The sequence below is a fragment of the Ischnura elegans genome (assembly GCF_921293095.1).
Source record: "Ischnura elegans chromosome 13 unlocalized genomic scaffold, ioIscEleg1.1 SUPER_13_unloc_4, whole genome shotgun sequence".
Taxonomy (NCBI): domain Eukaryota; kingdom Metazoa; phylum Arthropoda; class Insecta; order Odonata; family Coenagrionidae; genus Ischnura; species Ischnura elegans.
Genome location: NW_025791660.1, coordinates 4,697,450 through 4,710,265, shown reverse-complemented (window position 1 = coordinate 4,710,265; position 12,816 = coordinate 4,697,450). Strand labels below are relative to the sequence as shown.

General features: G+C 36.9%; 1 protein-coding gene across 1 annotated transcript in view; it reads left to right on the top strand.

Annotated features, from left to right (window-relative positions):
• The window catches only part of LOC124173294 (zinc finger protein 62-like), a 55,844-nt gene extending 43,239 nt beyond the window's left edge, over positions 1 to 12,605 (top strand). Inside the window, exons 9-12 of the mRNA XM_046552812.1 lie at positions 511 to 642; positions 2,919 to 2,991; positions 6,652 to 9,041; positions 12,471 to 12,605. Coding sequence (XP_046408768.1) covers positions 511 to 642; positions 2,919 to 2,991; positions 6,652 to 9,041; positions 12,471 to 12,605 — 2,730 coding nt within the window. The remainder of the gene's footprint in view (positions 1 to 510; positions 643 to 2,918; positions 2,992 to 6,651; positions 9,042 to 12,470) is intronic.
• The last annotated feature ends 211 nt before the right edge of the window (positions 12,606 to 12,816 follow it).

Genomic DNA, 12,816 nt, shown 5'->3' with positions numbered 1-12,816 from the left:
GAATTCGGTATACCCCTTCGACTTGTAGTGGAGTTCTATCCTTGACGGTTTTCAATAGATGTTTTATCTGTACGTGAGGCGAGAATATTTTCCTTATCTGGAACACTTTTTGCTTGCATAGAATATTAGTCAAAGTAAACAATAATAAGGGCAACAATATGCTGAAGCAATTCAAATTACACCTAAATCTCAGTCACATTGAAGCATTAGACAAATATTCGTTCACACGGTAGTATTGATCTTTTACTTGTGACTAATCCTGCATTTTCTTGATGAGATGAGTTTTTTCTTTTTCGGGTACTATGATAGATAATTGTACAATTTATTGCATGTCAATGTATAACACAAGCTGTTAAGATTTGAATATTACAGAAGTATATGTGTTGAGGAGGTGTGTAGATATTTATCAATGCCATAAATAGGAATCATAATTTTTGGTGTACCCACAAAGCTTTTTCTATATTTCTGTATCTATGTCTTTAATGATGCTGATTTTGGACTCATACGCAGGTACAGGCCTCAACATCTTCCCAAGGCGATGAGGTGGATGCTGAAGGCACAAGAGCCGTTGTGATAGACCGTGATACTCTGCTGGTTTTGGCCAAGATCGAACTGTCTCCCAAGGAGACTGATGCCACTGAGGTATGAATGAAATTCACATTCAATTAAATTAATGGATTTGAGTGACATTTGGGAGAAATCCTCAATTTCAAGTACTGTAAACTCGGGCACTTGAGCCCAGATTTTGAAACCATTATCATTGTTTTCAAAAATGGTTACAACGTATTGTAAACGATGCCCCTTGGCATGGTTCATGGGTACCTTTAAATCAGCATTCACAAGGTAAGGAGAACTGATTCATAATCGTGTGTGATTACTTGTGCTAAGAGGAATAAGGTCAATCCATGACGCCGTGAATTAAATATTCACTCAGCCAATGGTGAATGAAGACGCTGAAGGAGCCAGCCGAGGAAATCATCCCCATCCATGACGGAGAGCTGATAAGCAAAACTGTTATCCAATATGGCTTCCCCCAGTTATGAAGATTCACGAAGAAATCCCCTATATAATCAATAATAGAAGAACTAACTCTGCAGAAGACCTGTTGAAAGGAGTGTATATATTAGTTACTCCCTTAGCTCGCTGGGGGGGCTCTGCCCCCCTAGGCCCCCCCGAAAAAGGCCTGCGGCCGGTTATGCTCGCTGTGGGAGGTCTTACACTTTTTGTTTGCTACTTGTTACTTAAGGATTGTTTACTTCTAAGGTGGCTAGCTTAGGTATAAGAAATGTTTCTACTTTCACGTAAAATGAGCGCGTGGTACGTAGGCTTCATTATCAATGTAAATATTTATAAAGAGAGTTTTTCTGAGGGGCTAACAAATTAAAATAAATTTCTACGAGTTTCTTTAACTTATTCAATTCAAATACAAAAAACGTTGAGACCACGTTCCATTGTAACACCCAATGCATACGTAATATCATAACATAACGACTTCACGAATTACAATGACAAACACGTTTATTAATTATTTTCCACAAAACTCAACCAAATTCTTGATATACGAATAAGATGTTACAGCTGTTCCCCTTCGTAAACGAATTACGAAGGGACTGAATATCAATATCTGGAAACAAATGTGCCTTAGCATGAATTGGGGCTAGTATGACGAATTTCATCGAAATATTATTTATCGTGATCGCGAATTATTTCAATTCAGAAATACCTCTATTTAAAATTTTAATAAATCGGGATACAGAAATATCTCAGCTTTAATATCCCGCGCAATACGCAATAAATCTGGTGAGTAACGGATCACTGCCTTTGGTGCACAAGACATTGTGAATGTCAAGATTTCGATAATTTTCACAGTTGAATAACTTACTCACTCAAGGAAACGTGATTTTCGCAAGACAAATAATTGAATAAGAAATACCTTTATTTGCACTTATCTTCCATATTTTATTATTCACTGCCTATTCACTCCTGCAGCTCACGGATAACATTGTACATTAAAAAGGACATTAACGGAAAGTAGAACGTAAACAAAAGTAAAAAGTTATCACCATCACAAATAATGAAAAGAAAATCATTTTTACCGACATATATTATGTAAGACTTGTTTAAAAGTCTTTCTACTACAATCGTCTATCGCCAACAAGATACGAACTACAGTCAACAGCACGAATCATATTTCTAAATTGGCATTTAGTGCACTTGTTAACTTTGAAATTCATAACCACCACACTTTCGATGTAATATACCAAAAACAAAAACTAATTTCCTACCTTATACTTCTCCGCTTTTAATTTGAATGCGCTTTGATTTAAACAAACGTTTGTTCCTGCGAAAAGAAAGACGTAAATAAATAGACACTTCAACAATTACTTTCTTGATTTCCTTCCTTATATTTATCAGAGTTTCGTTTTAATTCCTTTATCTTCTTTCCCAATTCAAGTCCTCTTGTTTGCATAAACAAATATGTTGCTATGATTGTTCGTTTGTATGACTGCCGCGCCGCCATTGGAATTTGGTGGCCATTTTTTAAACTAATCCCTATACTCACTTTTAATTGAATAGACGGATAAATAATTGTAAATTTAGTGTTTTCATAATTTTTCCTGGGGTTTCAGACAATTTTAGAGGGGGTCTTCATTAGACTTTTTGCCGTATCTCGTCTCGTTCACCCCAAACATTTGTATAGGTGAGTGAATGAATGAGTGGTCGTTAAGGGGCTTCATGATATATAGATTAGGACAGTATATTATTGGAGAGTGTTTAGGATTAATGTTGGTGTTGTAACTTCATATGTTATTCTATTCAAGCCAGAGATTAACAAGAATTTAAGATTTTTGTTTCATTATTTTATGATTTTTGAGATGTATTTGTATTAAGTAAATCTGAAATCTGCTTGCTTTCAGCCTACTGATACAGAGAATGGAGAGCTGATTCAGAATCACTCAATGGCCATGGAGTTTATGACAGAGGCGGAAGGTGAGTGATCTTCAGTGTTTGAAAATTACACTTCACAGAAAAGACTTGTAACTAATTCTGATTAGGCCGAGTCCAAAAACGGGGTATCAGAATTCAATCAAATTTTGAATTTGATTTTTTTTGTGTTTTATTTCTACACCCTATTTTACAAAAGCTTGTTTTTCCTCAATATTATCTTTAAGTTCACTGAAAATTTTATTTTTTCATGAAGCCTGACCCCGGGTCCCCGGTGTGACAACTGAGCACTTTAACCACTGGACTAATGCTCGCCCTTAGCAAGGTGGCTCTTAAGCATAAATGTATTTGAACTTTAAATGTTTAACTCCATTACAGTGCAAACTATTTGGTTATAAATCCCCATATGGGGCTATTTCAAGTATAGTTCCCAATGGACCATGTATAACACAAGAAAATTTAATTGAAATCTGAGACCCTGTTTTTAGACACTTCCCTTGTGAAGGATGTAGTATCTGTATTTGTCATCCATGTATACATTCTTTAGTTTATGATTTATAGTTCTGCTTGAGAATGTAATCAGGTCGGCAAATATCTAGTAAAATTTTTTTCATGCTTCAATGACATTAACCAATATATGCAGTCATGTGCATTCATATGGGAATTCCAGTGTACTCCACGTAAAAATTTTTTCTTTAAGACTGGGTAATAGAAAAAAATTCCCAATATATCATTTGTGAAGAATACTAAGCATAAGATTCCAGTTATGTACCATATCAATTGAAGCCTCCTTAGACAAAATGAACATGGAACTTTTTGAAATGAGCTGAACTGGTTTTTTTTCAGTTTTAAAATGATGGTAAAATTTTGCTTTGATACAACTCCAATGAATTCACTGTTTTTTGTAACTGTCCTTCAATAAGCCTAACGGTTATTCATGGAAAAGTGGGATGTGGAAAACAACTAGTTCGGCTACAAATAGGATTAACTCATTTTCAATACCTTATGTGCCGTAGTTGTAGTTCTGCAGAGTAATGAAAGTGGGTTACCAGGCCTTGCTTACTTATTCTCTTTAGCTAAGATTTAAAGGTTATAGCTTCATCCAAATTGTAAAAGGTGGAGCAGTGAAATACAAGGCATCGCCATCTTTAAGGGTGGATATGAGAAGCTTGAATAATTTCTATGTTAATTTAACTTATAACTGTTAAGTTTATCTTTTATTAGGATGTTCTTGTGGTATTTTGTACATTGCTTCGCATTCTAAGTACTTTGAGTTTTGTGAAAATTCAGTCTGGACGTATTCAAAATTAAAATATTATTGTGATGATTGCTTATGAAAATCGATAAATTATAAGGGAAATATTAGGAAATTGGAAAATGGATGCATGTGGACAACCTGGAAATCAGATATCTTAACCGATTAAAAGCTTTTTCATCTGAAGTCTGTGAATTGACGAAGTGAGGAAATGAAATAGGTATTCTTACAGACTTGCTCATGAATCAGGCTTCATGGTGATTGCTTGCTAGGCCAAATCCATGGTGAATTCAACCCTTATACTGGGTCAGCAAGTGAAACCAGACGATTGTATATGGCCCTCTTACGGCGTCGGGAAGTAGTGTGGGGGAAAGGCTACTGATATGTTACAAAATGTACTGTCTACCATTTCAGTGCGCCTTTGCATGAAAAGCCTTTTATCAAAATGTTGGACGCATTGTGAAAACATAACAAGTTTTTTGTGATGTTAACATTCTGCATACTTGGTCTGTTCTGATGATTTTTTAAACCAATCCATCCTGAACCATCCATGCTCTCAAATTAAGACTGGCAGAAAGATACAGGGTTTGTCCGGAAAGTAATAGGACTGATTTTTTTCCGCAGCGATTGTACTTCGGAGCGTGCGCGCACCGACTGGATTCGATAGAGGGTGTTTCTAACTAACGAACGAGCGGCTGGTCGTTTGTCTCCGAGCACCTGGAGAATCAGGACAGACATTTTGCCCGACGTGTTTCTGTGAGTGGTGCAAGCCGAAAATACAGCATTCGATGGAGCAGAGGTACGCGATTAAATTCTGAGTGGAACTCGGTAAATCTGCGACAGAGACGTTTGATATGATCAAGCAGGCTTATCCAGATGTTGATTTAGCAAGAAGTGGTGTGTTTTGGTGGCACCAGGCCTTTTTGGAGGGCCGAGAAGACGTTGCTGATGAAGACCGTGCTGGAAGACCTGCGACTTCGACAAACACCGACAATGTGACTCGTGTGCGCAAAGTATCAAACTCTTACCGTCGAATAAGTATTCGTTTAATTACCCAGATGTTGAATTTATCAAAATCTGTGGTTCATGACATTGTGACAGAGCCTTTGAACATGCGCAAGGTGTGCACGAAGATGGTCCCAAAGTGCTCACCGACGACCAGAAATTGCGGCTCACATCGCCTTTCTTGTGAACAGCTACCTAACCAAGGCCGGCATCCCAACGCTTCTGCAGCCGCCCTACAGCCCTGATGTGGCCCCCCAGACATTATTTTGTCACCTTGCCTGAAAAGTCTGATGAAAGTCAAGCATTTTGAGACAACAGAGGGGATCCAAGCAGCTTGCACGTCGGCTCCCAAGGCTATTCCGGAGAATGCCTTCCGTGACGCCTTCAATGATTGGAAATCGCGCTGGCAGCGCTGCATAGACACAGAAGGAGCCAATTTTTAAAGTTGTTAAAGAATTGTAACGATTGGCTCAATAATTTTTTTTAAATCGACTCAGTCCTACTACTTTCCGGACATACCCTGTATATCAGCGGCACTGTGAGGGCGCATTCAAGGAGAGAGTTGGAACCATTTCCACTCTTCTCAGATAGGGTGTGCTTTCACTGAGCAGTTATATAAAATTTCGGATCCAGATCCGATGCCTTCCGCAACTTTGGATCCAATGTATCCAATGACGGGCAATTGCCATGGATATTTGGATGTGTGGCATCCCATCTACCATGCCTAATGTTAATCTAGCTATGAGATCATTAATACCCCATCCCTTTATACTTGAAATAATTTGATAAATAATGCAAGGCGAAGTGGTTATGAAAATTTTGTTAGAAATATAAAGGTGTGCCACTCAGAGAATTTGATCTTCATTTACTGCTATTGTTGTTCATAAAAAAATTTAATGCATGTTTTTCTTGGAAGTAAGTTCTTATAATATGCCATTTTTGCCCCTCCATCTTCATCTCTATGATTTTTTAAGCTGGCAATGATTTTTTGTGAGCTTTAATTACCTTCTAGCCCCTCTGCTACCTTTGCATTTCTATATTACGTATTTTAAGGTTTGTAATGTATTGAAGTATTTGTTTTTTTATAATAATGATCATTGTTTCAATTCAATGTTATGTGTATTTTTGTGATTTGTAAATTGAGTTTATGATTACCTCTGTGCATGAAAAAGTGCATTGAGGTGTTTTGTGGCGTAGATACTTGAGGTTAGTATGCAATATTTTGCTCATTTTCTCTTAGAAGCAGTGCCACTTCATTTGTGAAGAAATATATGGAGACCACCGTATAAAACTAATTGACACCTTGATATAAGTATAGCATCTAACCGAGGGATCGGTTTAAGTAGCTACCTTGATATCTGTCTAAATGCTGTTATGAAATAGTTCAACTTATATTTGAATTCATGACTGACTTTACTTATTTTTAATGTGAAATTCTTTTCTAGAGTCCCCAGCTCCTGAAAAAGCCTCAGCCTTGTTTGCAGCTCCTGAACCGAAGATTAGAGCATCACATTCAAGGAAAGGAAAGGAGGTGATGGATAAAGACGTTGAAAAATGTGATACCATGCTTGCTGATAAAATAATGTTGTGTTCAATTCCTAATGACGAACGGTTACATTCTAAATCTAGATATGCGTCTAAAATCAGAGGGGATAAAGCAACAAAGACTATTGCTGGGAAGAGAGGTGGTTGTGATAATGCAGGCTCCGTAACGTTTTTCAGGAGAACTGAGAATGAAAAGAATGGCCCCGAGGAAGTTCTACTGGAAAACAAAGATAGAAGTACTTTCATGTTCAAAAATCCTCGAAAGCTTGCAAGTTCAACGAAAAAGTCTTATCATTGCTTCAACTGCAGAGATGCGTTCCATACCAAATATGATCTCATTAAGCACCTCGAGATTCATTTCGGTTCTGGTAATTTGGATAATGATTCAAATTTGTCAATCGGAAAGGATGCGTCCCTTAAAACCTTTGTTTCTAGAAGAGAAACTAAAACATCTTGTCTGCCCATCTTCTCCAAAAGTTTAAATCAGCTGACGTGTAAAAGGCAAGGGGTGAGACAAAAAGGAAATGGGCTTCTTAAGGATAACCTCGGAGGAACAAGGAAGAAAAAAAATGTGAGGGAAATGAGGAGAAGCTTCCTGGAAGATGAGAAATCATGCACATGTAGTCCAGACACAGCAAAGAAGCCTTATGCCTGCAGTGAATGTGATGAGTCTTTCACTCAAAGGAGTAACCTCGTCTGTCACATTCGGACTCATACGAAGGAGAAACCTTATACCTGCGATGAATGTGAAAAGTCTTTCTCTCGAAAGAGTAACCTCGTCCGTCACATGCGGACTCATACGAAGGAGAAAAACTATTTGTGCAATGAATGTGATAAGTCTTTCTCTTATAAGAGTCAACTTGTCCGTCACATTCGGACTCATACGAAGGAGAAACCTTATTCTTGCAATGAATGTGATAAGTCTTTCTCTGAAAAGAATCACCTTCTCTGTCACATGCGGACTCTCACGAAGGAGAAACCTTACTGTTGCAATGAATGTGATAAGTCTTTCACTCAAAGGAACACCCTTGTCAGTCACATTCGGACTCATACGAAGGAGAAACCTTATACTTGCAATGAATGTGATAAGTCTTTTTCTGTAAAGAGTCAACTTGTCAGTCACATTCGGACTCATACGAAAGAGAAACCTTATCCTTGCTATGTATGTGATAAGTCTTTTACTCTAAGGAGCACTCTTGTCCGTCACATTCGGACTCATACGAAGGAGAAACCTTTTTCTTGCAATGAATGTGATAAGTCTTGCACTCAAAGAAGCACTCTTGTCCGTCACATTCGGACTCATATGAAGGAGAAACCTTATACTTGCAATGAATGTGAAAAGTCTTTCTCTGTAAAGAGTCAACTTGTCAGTCACATTCGGACTCATACGAAGGAGAAGCCTTATACCTGCGATGAATGTGAAAAGTTTTTCTCTCAAAAGAGTAACCTCGTCCGTCACATTCGGACTCATACGAAGGAGAAACCTTATACCTGCGATGAATGTGAAAAGTCTTTCTCTCAAAAGAGTAACCTCGCGTGTCACATTCGGACTCATACTAAGGAGAAACCTTATACCTGCGAAGAATGTGAAAAGTCTTTCTCTCAAAAGAGTAACCTCGTCTGTCACATGTGGACTCATATGAAGGAGAAACCTTATTCTTGCAATGAATGCGATAAGTCTTTCTCTCAAAAGATCACCCTTGTCCGTCACATTCGGACGCATACCAAGGAGAAACCTTATACTTGGAATGAATGGGATAAGTCTCTCTCTCACAAGAATACCCTTGTCTGTCACATGCGCACTCATACGAAGGAGAAACCCTATTTGTGCAATGAATGTGATAAGTCTTTCTCTTATATAAGTCAACTTGTCCGTCACATTCGGACTCATACGAAGGAGAAACCTTATTCTTGCAATGAATGTGATAAGTCTTTCTCTGAAAAGAATCACCTTCTCTGTCACAAGCGGACACACACGAAGGAGAAACCTTACTGTTGCAATGAATGTGATAAGTCTTTCACTCAAAGGAACAACCTTGTCAGTCACATTCGGACTCATACGAAGGAGAAACCTTATACTTGCAATGAATGTGATAAGTCTTTCTCTGTAAAGAGTCAACTTGTCAGTCACATTCGGACTCATACGAAGGAGAAACCTTATCCTTGCTATGGATGTGATAAGTCTTTTACTCAAAGGAGCACTCTTGTCCGTCACATTCGGACTCATACGAAGGAGAAACCTTTTTCTTGCAATGAATGTGATAAGTCTTTCACTCAAAGGATTACTCTTGTCCGTCACATTCGGACTCATACGAAAGAGAAACCTTTTTCATGTAACGAATGTGAAAAGTCTTTCTCTGTAAGGAGCAACCTTGTTCGTCACATCAGGATTCATACAAAGGAGAAACCTTACTCTTGCAATGAATGTGATGAGTATTTCTCAGGAAGAAACAGCCTTGGTTGTCACATGCGGATGCATACAAAGAAGAAACCTTATTCATGCAATGAATGTGGTGTCTTTCTCTCAAAACAGCCTCCGTGTACGTCACATTCTGTTTCAAACTAAGGAAAAACCTTATTCATGCAATGAATGAGAAAAGTCTTACACTACCAATGAAAATCTTGTCTTATTTACTTCCGTTGCATAACCTGTACAATCTCCTGGCGTTAGTGCAAACGCTGTCCAGTAAGTTGATAAGCTAGGACCTTTTTTCCCCTAAATTCTAGTTCGGTAATTTGCATTACCTAGTAGGTCCACACAACCCATGTATTTACTATAATCCCCAATAACACGAATAGTATTTTCTTTTATTAACATAGAGTAGTATGTGAAATAGTATTTTCTTTTTTCTGCTGAAACTATTCCCGGTGCCCAATGGAAGCAAAAAACTTGTATTTCTGTCAACAGGGACAATCTATTTATCATTCCATCGAACAATACTAAGACCTTCGGCTTTATAAAATGTTTGTTTTCATGTTCCTCTCGGTTTCACATGGATGATTTTATTATATTATATCAGGCACTCCTCTGTTTTATTTTCATTGATGGCTCCAGTTACAAATAATCCTTTTTCTTTCAAAACAATACATTATCTTCAAGATGAAAAGAAGTTATCGAAAAACATACGATGATTCAAGGGATCAGGGATAACCTTGACAAATTCTAGAATAACACTTGCTTCCAAGCCTAAATTTCGATGGAAGTAATTTTCTATTGCCAGGTTGAACCCTAAAATCGACTGAATAACAAAAGCACCAAAGTTAATAGCAAAATCTAAAAGGCTTGTTTTAAAGAACCTATATGCACTGTAGTGACCAAAGTAAGGTACCATGTGGTCATTATTTCAAAATATATGCGCAAATATTCCGAATTGTAATAATTTTTAATTCAAGCTGTCAAAAAGAGGTCATAATTTAGTAATCTGTCATTTTTGTCCAGACAGGAATTGTCTGAAAAGTGTAGATTATTTTTTATTAATCTAAATATGTTTTCTTTCATTCATTTCCGAACCAAATCAACGCCTTATCATCTTATTTCACCCAATATCTTGTTGTGGAAGTCAGTGATATCGCTGAATCGTGAAGTAAGGAAGGACTAATTCGGATTGAATGTACAAAGTTTTGTGTTACATTGCACCCGAAATGCTTTCATGTATTTCATAAATAGTCATTGTTTGTTGTAATTCATTCTGTTGTGATGAAAATGACAATTAAAAACTGGAAAATACGTTATCTTCTGTAAAAATATTCACTTCGACTCATTTCTTTCAAGCCGTAATGCATCTCTAATTTATATTGGATTAAGGTAAAATAATGCAGCATCTCATTGGAAATATAATATCTAAGAATTTTAATAATCAAATATGACGATATCTGTCAAATACGAGGCAAAAAAAGACGTAGGATTATATCTGACAGTAAAAACGGCATAATTCTACGAGACGGAAATATGTAGTGATGCGGGTTGCGTAAATGCCTATAGATACCGGATTCGGCCAACGTTGCGAAAACGCAACATTATTTTCAGGATCTGATTTTGGCTTAATGTTGACTGACTGACGAAATATAAGCTTTAATATCTATTAATCGAAGTTTCTACGTTCACATGGACGAATAAAAAACTTAATAAAGGGAATAGTTACTCTTAGGAAAAATTATTTATCTTGCTTAACAGGAGACTAGAAAATTGACACATTTTCACCATTTTTATAACTATCGAAATACTTATTAAATGTCATTATAATCTCACTAAAAATCAATTTAAAACTTATTTTTATCGAATAAAGCGAATTCAGCATGAATAAAATTCAAATGAAACATTTATTTTGCATTTCTCAATAATGTTGCGTTTTCGCAACGTTGGCCGTAAATGGGTTAATAATAATACACGAATGATGAAGAGAGTGTTGAACTGAGTGACTGGTCTGTTTTAATGGTTGATGTACCCACATTCCTTTCAATGATAACATCAGTATTAGGTTGTAATTTGAATGCCTGCACCACAATCACCATGCAATTTGTTCAAATGACAATAATATTTCCTCTTGAAAACATTGCTAGCCATGGTTAAGGCTCAAAATGATCGATGCAAGGAATTTCTTTCTAAGGTGAATTTCCGTATATTTACTGGTAACTGTGTTGCGTTTGTGCAACTTGCTTGCTGTGTATAATTACATTGTTTAGTTAATTGGTATTATAACACGCGTGGTTTTGCTTGTTGAGATATGCCAATTGAGATGATTTTATCATGGTCAAAATATTTCACGTAAAATTGTGGTCAATTTACATATTTTTATCGCAGGGAATGAAAAGCCCCGGTTTTCTAAGTCCGCAAAGGCTATCATCTATCATGAAGATATTTTGGAAGCAAAGTCATAAAAATTTAATCATAAAACTTGTCTGTCTTACATTTTGGTGTTACTCTTTCCAAAATATAAGTCAACTTCTTCAACAAAAAGATTGAAGAGAAAGGAATTTATTTGGCATTTAGTATTGTGTTTTACAATTAACAATTCTATTGCTCTGTTCACGTTGCTAATTTTAGTAACTACATTTAATATCTCATACTTTTTATCATACTCAAGTGTTATTTAGTATTTATAATTTTTTTTGAGTGAATTATGTAGATAAATTAATAATTCAACGCTGCATTAATAATTCTATTCACTTGTAGGGCAATTAGTCTATGCCCATGCAGTGTATGAAAGAAATTAGGTTGCTGTGGATTCTGTGTGATGAATGATGAGATTTCATGTTGACTCGATTTTAGTGAATTTGTGCCGTATGAATGAAAAATTGAAATAAAGACACGAAACGCCAAGGTAGCTCGGATCATCAGCTCCTGTAGACAATTATTTTGAAAAATTTTCCTGACAAAAAGCAAAATAATGGTTATATATACGATTTAGCAACAGCCTTGGGCTGATAGCCTTCTCCCATTTCAGTCCACATATAAACCGGGAGCACTCGGGTATTGGCTGGACCTTAACCATTTCTAAAATATTTCAGTGTCATTGCTGGTGATGAACCTTACGCCTTTTTGATTGGTGCTGTGTTGTTTGCGCTCCGAGTCATGTTTTCATCCACAGTACCTCCTAGAAATTTCATAGTGTTTTGCTTCGCCTGATTCTATATTTGCCATGGTAAATCAGGATTCATGTTGAGTGTTTAATTCTTCCTTGTGAACTGTATCACCTGATTTTTAAGGGTTAAATTGAAGCTTCCTGGTGGTAATCCAGTCTTCGACTTAGTCCAGGTGTTACGGGATGCAGTCCACATCCGTGATTTGTTTGAAGGACGTGCGGCAATGGAGAAGTATTCAGTGTGGAGGATGAATGTTCATCCGAGTGAATAGGTCACAATTAAAGACGTTTGGATTACATATCCGCAGATGTGGATTGGGGACTGAATTTATCGTTGTGGAGCATTGCATGTGATAGGGTGAACGTAGAAACGTAAATGGCTTACGGGGAAGAATGGCGTTCGATCTGAAGGTTAACATTGGGTGATTCTGATGAAATGAATCGGAATAGGAGAGTTTTTCACAAATGAATCCCTTTTAACAG